We start from the raw sequence: 6,831 nt of genomic DNA, 5'->3' as shown, positions 1-6,831 counted from the left end.
AAACCGCGCTCGACCAGCTGCTGTCTGAACGTGATGCTCGCGTCTCACAGCTCTTCAAATGCACTCGCGAAGAAAAGAAACGAGCGTTTCAGATTCGACAATGGGACCCACGAGCGCATGCACATGCCATACGGGCGTAAATACGCACATTGCAAATAGGGGTTAGAATACCCAGAGGAGGCGGGCTCTTTCTCGCTCCGCAGATGGATGCACGCCTGTGAATGGGCATACGTTATATAAGACATATATATTCGTATATATACATATATAGTATATTTGCATGCATAGGTATTTATTGATGTGTGTGTACGCATGCGCGTTTTATGGATTTGTTCGTTAACCCCCGAAGGCCAACGTTAAGTTCCTCTCCAGGCTCTCAGCTGTCCTCCGCTACTGTGCACCGCTGGAGAGAGCACTTCGAGCCGAAGTGTGTGTCTTTTGAACGCGGGCCTCAAGAGAGGGAATGCTTCATTTCGTCCCGCATACAGCCCGTTTTCTCTCAGATTGCCTCTGTCTCACCCTGACGACAGCCGAATCTAGGAAGCGCATTTCTACTTCTAGTTACTGACACAGTCGCGAGGCACGTATGGAGCACAGAATTCTGACAGAAAAGAGCGCCGTCGAGAACGTGAAACACTCTGGCAAATCACTTCTCTAACGCTCGCACATCTCAGACTCCACACATTCAAATGTAGTTTTTACCTATACCAATATTCGCATCTCTAGTGCTGGCAGAACTCTTCGTACCTAGATGCATGCGTGCATTCTCTCTTTTATGTAGAGATATATTCGTGGATAGATGGGAGTTTGCGAAGTCACTTTCGTGGGTCGGGCGGAAGGACACTTGTGATCTTTTTTCGGTCCTGCGTCTGCGCGCGGGGAAAGCTTCGAGGCCTCCTGGGAGCGACGCTTGCTGACAGCGAAGATCTTTTGGGGTGTACCTCCTGCGCGATTTGAACCCTCGGTTCGCGATCTCGAATTCCGTGAGGTTTTCCGGATTTGTCCTGCGCATCGCTCCCCCCTTTTTTTACGGGGGGACTCGCCTCTCGACAGGGCCTTTCGACAGCAACTGTGAGAATCGAGTGTCTGTTTCCTGTGGCCTCGGGGGCTGTCTCTGCCCGCCTGATCGTCCAGGACCGGATCCCTTCTCCTTGCAGCTTCGGACGGAACGCGGCAGGCACTTCACGCCAGGACGCATTTTCCGTTTTTGTGAGGAAAGCGACACCCTTCTCTTTTGTTTTCCTCGAGCGGCAGCCGATGTCCCTGACGAGGGTGATTCGCAGTTTCACATGCCAGTCTCAAACACAAGTGGGTTGTGATAGGTAGCGAGACCGTTGCACGGCCCTGGGGGTGCTCTGGAGCAGCCGGTGCCGTGCGGCTATCTTCTTGCCACGCAGACAGAAGCACAATGTGACGGGCCGACACCGGGATTTTGAGTTGCCTTACGCTACCCGACGAGCGAAACAGAGCGAGGGCGAGAAGCCACAAAAAGAAGCGAAAAGGAGGCCATGGAGGGACACGAGAGCAGACGGTGAACGAGAAACACCGAAACAGAAAAAGGAATACGACAAGCGGGTCCACTGACCAGACCGGAGACAGAGAGTCAACCCAGGCACGACTGCAGAGAGAAGGAAAGAGGAGAGAGAAAAGGAAAACAGGAGAGAATAAGACACACCAGTCAAAGCACGAATCCCCACGCAGAGACACAGTGAGATAGAACGAGACACGGCCGACTGAAAGACGTTCAGACAGTCGAGGCAGCGAGAAGACTCGAAGAGAAAGGCGGACCGAACCGCCAAGGAGAGCACATGACCCCAGTGCCCTTGGAAAGTCCAGTAAGGCTGTACGTTCGCTTCTACAAAGCACGAAAAAGATCCCCATAAACTCGTTCCCCCACCAACAAGGATGCCCCTTCTTGTACCTCATTCTCTTCCGTATTCTCTACCTTCTTCGCCTCTTCTCTTCTCTCGCTCCTTCCTAACCCTCCACGACTGCCTGTGTTTCTCCCTTCTCGCTTTCCCTCTAGCTGATCTTGTTCTCTTTCGACTCCCGCTCTCTCTTCTCCCTCCCTTTCTTCTCGCGCCGACACGAGACCAAGGAAAAGGAAACAGACTCGAGCCCCGCCCGACACATGCCAAGCCCGCCACTTCTCTCTCAAAACAAATCGAGTCTTTGCCTCGGCATGTCCTTTCTCTCCTCAGGGCCAGCCTGCTTCCCGTTCCTCGTTGAGCTCCGGACGAAAGAACCTTCTGAGGTCAGCGAACCGCCTCAAACCAATTTGCCGACTTCATCCCGATACACACGGAGGAAAGGAGAAAAAGAAAACCGAAACGCAGCACCAGAAACAAGGGACGCCAAGGAACCGAACGCGAAAACAAGGCGCGACACGTAGCCCCATAGCCTCCGCATGTAGCTCCGTCTGTATGTATGTCCGTATATATATATATATATATATACGTATGGAGAGAGATATGTGCGTTGATGAGAAAAGCGCAAGAGACACGTCATGTCCAAGTCGATGTGCAAGTGGACGCATTTTCGCTAGTCTCCAGGTCGAGGATTTTTCCAGACTATTTCTTTCCGCTGTGTTTCGCGTCCGTGTCGCTGCCTAGTTCGCGCAGGAGACACGCAGCCTTGGTCAGCAGCTCTACGAGCTCCTTGTACTCCTCGAGCAGCGCCGGGATCTGCCCGACTTTTAGATCTGCGCTGGAAACCTCCTGGAAGGACAGCGGCTGCCTTTGAATGTCTCCGCAGAGCTCAAGCAGTTCGCTGTGCTTCGCTCCGGTTCTCCCATAGCTTCCCCGGACAAAGGGTGAAGAAGACGAGGAGAGGTGCTCAAGAGTCGACAGCGCCGAAGCCGCTGCAGCCAAGGCCGCGGGCGCCGCCCCCGCGAAGTCTTGCCCGTCTTTCTCCTTCGGGTCTTTCTTTGCTCCCGCCTCTGCACTGGAATCGGCAGCGACGACCGCCCCAGGATCCAGCGAAGTCGACCCCTCGCCGCCGGATTTCTCGCCCGTGTCTGCGTTCACCGGTCCCTGAGCTGTCTCCGCTCCCAGGCGGCCCCGTTGCGAAGCCCCACGTGGATTCTCCACGCTGTCTGCGGGTGGAAGGGTTTTCCGCGGATCGATTTTCTGTGCGTGTCCCTCTTTCGTCGCCCCTTTCTCCGCCGTCTCTCTTTCTGCTTCGCGGCGCCTCTCGTACTCGGCCTCCGCTTGCGTCATCCGGCGTCTGTACTCCTCGTCGGTCACGTCGTTCAGAGTGACTCCGGGCTGGCCGAGCATCTTGACGAACTCGACGGCGGAGCAAAAGTGCGTGAAAAAGTACGCTTCTTCGCTGACGAGCCGCGAAGGGTGCCGGAAGAAGGAGATGAACTGGATGTGCGAATGGAGAGCGTTCGGTTTCGCCTGGATCAGCGTGTAGATCAGGAGCGGGAGGAGATCGTCGGCTGCGGGCGGCGTCGAGCTGCCGGCGGCCTTGCTGGCAGAGTCGAGCACGGCGATGATGACGCGGCAACAGTTGAGAATCAAAACCAGCTTATCCCGCGGACACCGCATCTTGTCCATGCGTTCGATTTCGCGCGCCCCCAGCGCGAGAGCCGAGGCGTTCGGCAGCGGAGGGACTTCCAGGTGGCGGAACTCGACCCAGGAGAGACAGTGCAGCTTCTTCCGCAGTGCCTCGTTTTCTTCGCGGTCTTCCGCCGTCTCGCGGAACAGAATCGCATGCAACTTCTGCAACACGAAACGCTCCAGCCCCTCCATCACCTGCTGCCGCTCGCTCTCCGTCTTGGCGCCCGCAAACACTTCCGCCTTCAGCAGCGCCGCCTGCACTTGCGAGAGAAAGGGGTGGATGCGCCGAGCCGCTTCGGCCCGAGGAAGGTTCGCAGGAAACATCTCCACAAACCGCTTCACGGAGACGACGACTGCGGAACACGAAGGATGCTTCAGCCGGTCGAGAAACACGTTGTACGGCGTCCGAGGCTTCCCCGAAGCCGGTGACGGCGAAGCAAGCGCAGAGGCAGAACCAGAAGAAGAAACAGAAGACGACAGAGAGGTAGAGGATGTGTGCGTTTGGGGAGGCGCCGGGGAAGAAGTGGGAAGCGGAGGCGAGGCAGACAGAGTCGAATTGGGCGGCGCCTTTCTCTCTCTAGGTGTGACAGGAGAAGAAGCGGGAAGACCCGGAGAAGAGCGAGGCGCATCGCTGTCCCTTTTTTCCACTCGCTGGCCTAGATCGCTTCCACCTGTCCTGCCGTTCTCTCTTTCGGGCGGCGCCCTGCTACACGCCTCGCCATCTGTTTCTCCAGGCTTCCTCTCTGCCGCGTTGGCGCCAGAAAGCCGAGCAGGCGCTTCTCGTGTCGGCCCCTCCGGCTCCTGGGCCGCGCCGCTGGGTTGCTGGGCCTCCAGGAGGCGTTCAAACTCGGTCGTTGCCTCGCTCACACTCGCAGACGGCCGCCGCGCTCTTCCGTCCGCGACCTCTCTCTCACTCTCTTCGCCTCGTCCTTTCTCTTCCTGGCGTGCACTGCGGAACCCCGGAAGTCCAAAGTTCAGGGCCCGAAACAGAAACCGCGAGGCGCCGGCGGGCGGAGACGCCGCAGAGACAGACGGCGAAGCTGAGTCCGAGCCGTCTCGACTTCGCGCGCTGCCCCAGCCCCCGCCGCTCCAGAAGGCGCCGGACGCCATGAAGCCGCTCGAAGCAGGCGCATGCGACTGGGGCATCCCAGACGCGACGGCGGCCGAATTCTGCTGGACTTGTTGCAGAAACCTGCGACTCTCTTGGTCGTCCGGGTGCATCAGCGTTGAGAGCATCAAACGCGCCTCGGCATCGTTGACCATGTCCAGCCGTCGACGGGCTCCAGTCAGAGAAGAAGAGGCGTTGTCGGGAGGAGAGGGAAGATTGGCCGCATCGGAAGAAGCTGGCGCTGGATGTGGAGACAAGATGGGTGAAGACGGGGATTGGCCATTGGGAACTGGAGACTCGCCCTCTCGCGTGGCGGGGCCCTCCGGTTCTTTCTCCGTGGCGGCAGGATCTGTGTCACTGTCTTCTGGGATTGGGAAGTCTTGTTCCTCTTCTGTCTCTTCTCTGTTTCTCGGGGGCGAGAACGCCGACGCCAGGGCCGAAGAGACAGGAGACCCGGCGTTGCCCCGCGCTGGCCTGTTCTCTCTCGCTTCTTCTCTCTCCCTCTCGCCTGTCTCTTGTTCTCGCTGCTTGCGTTCTTCGCTTTCTGGCCTCTCTTCAGCGCCGTCTTCCTCGTCAGGCGGACTTGCAGAGTCGAGCCGAGACGAAGAGGAGACGCAGCTCGGGACCGTCTCTTCGCGCCGCCCTTTCTCCTCTGGAAAGAGAACAGGAGAAACAGGGAGAGTAAGGAGAGCTCCACTCCCCAGCAGAGGGGCTCTCGAGCTCGCCCCTCCCAGAGAGAGTGCGGAAGCAGCTCGAGAAGAAGAGACAGAAGAGGGAGGAAGAGGCGACAGAGAAGCGATGGAAGGATGAGATAACGCATGACACTGGGCTGGCGAGACAGACTCCTCGTTTACATGCTTCTGCTCGCCAGGGACGTCGTCCCTCCCTCCTGTTTCTTCTGTGTTTCCCTCTGTCCTTTCCTCCGGCGCCGCCGCCTCTTCTTCCACTCTCCGCTCTCCGATCTGCGACTCGCTCTGTTCGGACACAGACGCAGAAATGCCGGGGTGCGCCGCCAGCAGCCAGGAAGCGTCTCCTTCCTTCTTTACGGTGCACAAGCCGTCGAGGTCTGCGTGCCCAGGTTCTGAGCCTACGGCGGGCACAGACGACTCGGCGAATGCCGAGAAAGAGACTTCTCGAGAGATCGGAGAAGCAGAGTCTGAAGGCGGCGGAAGAACTCGACGGGGCGAAGAGACCGACGCAGAAGGGAACGAAAAGGCAGCCCCAGTGCCAGTGAGTGCTGCTTCGCGCGAGGAAGACGCTTCCACCCACGGAGACGTTTCCCCTTCGTCTAGGCGTCCGTCTCCGCTCTCTTCTTGTGTCTCCGCCTTTGGAGCCCAACTGTCTGCTTCGACCTCGACCTCCTCGCGCCCCAGCTCCGACCGCGGTCGGGGAGACAACGCCGACGGAGACAGCCTTTCCGCTGCGGCGAATGGAGAGGGGAAGCGCACGTCCGCGACGTCGGCATTTCTTGGAGACAGGGCAGAACCTGGGCAGAGCGAGGTGGGTGCGTTGGAGTGGGCGTTCTCTGTCGCATGCCCGCTCGCTGTCGGCGGAAAGTGAGAGTCTTCTTCGTCGAATGCCGTCCAAACAGAAGAAAACCCCGCAGAGTCTCCATTCTTCCTAGCTGAATGCATTTTGCCAGCGTCGCCAGAGAAGGAAGACGACCAGAGAGAGGACGAAGGCGAGGAGGGAGGGATACCGTTGAGGGCAGAACCTGAAGGGAAACGAGACTGCTCAGGCAGGCCAACTGTCGAGGGGTCCGGAGAGCAGGAACCCGAGGGCGACCCGTGGAACGGCTCTTCTCTCTCTGAGCTCGATTGCGATGGGCCGGCGCATCGAGAACTATCGCTTCTCAGGTGGAGAGCCTCTAAGCTCCCCTCCATCTTGGTTTTTTGTTCTGCTTCCCCGCACTGTCCCTGTGATTTCCGGTTCGGAGCCTTCTCTCTGGTGTGCAGTGCCTTCCTTGCCTTCCGTTATCTGTTGCTCCCCGTTGTACTCCCCACTGTCCGCCCTTCCTCTGTCCTTCGGGTTGTCTCTGTCCCCGGCCCTGCCCTTTTCCCCGCTACTCCGCCGCGAGCTCCATTTCACGGGCGAGACAGCTGGGGTCACTTCCAGTCCGACGCTACCCGAAGAAACCAGCGAGGAGACGAAGCCAACCCG

General features: G+C 58.5%; 1 protein-coding gene across 1 annotated transcript; it reads right to left on the bottom strand.

Annotated features, from left to right (window-relative positions):
* Nucleotides 1–2,570: 2,570 nt before the first annotated feature.
* NCLIV_030800 (ADL349Wp, related) lies at nt 2,571–6,554 on the bottom strand (the record flags this gene model as incomplete). The annotated part of the gene is made up of 1 exon (XM_003883276.1): nt 2,571–6,554. The coding sequence occupies one exon, from the start codon at nt 6,552–6,554 to the stop codon at nt 2,571–2,573; it is 3,984 nt and encodes a 1,327-aa protein (XP_003883325.1).
* Nucleotides 6,555–6,831: the final 277 nt, after the last annotated feature.

The sequence above is a fragment of the Neospora caninum genome, chromosome VIII, assembly GCF_000208865.1.
Source record: "Neospora caninum Liverpool complete genome, chromosome VIII".
In the NCBI taxonomy this organism is placed as follows: Eukaryota; Apicomplexa; class Conoidasida; order Eucoccidiorida; family Sarcocystidae; genus Neospora; species Neospora caninum.
The sequence above is the reverse complement of the archived record's forward strand: the minus strand, read 5'-3'. Positions and strand labels throughout refer to the sequence as shown.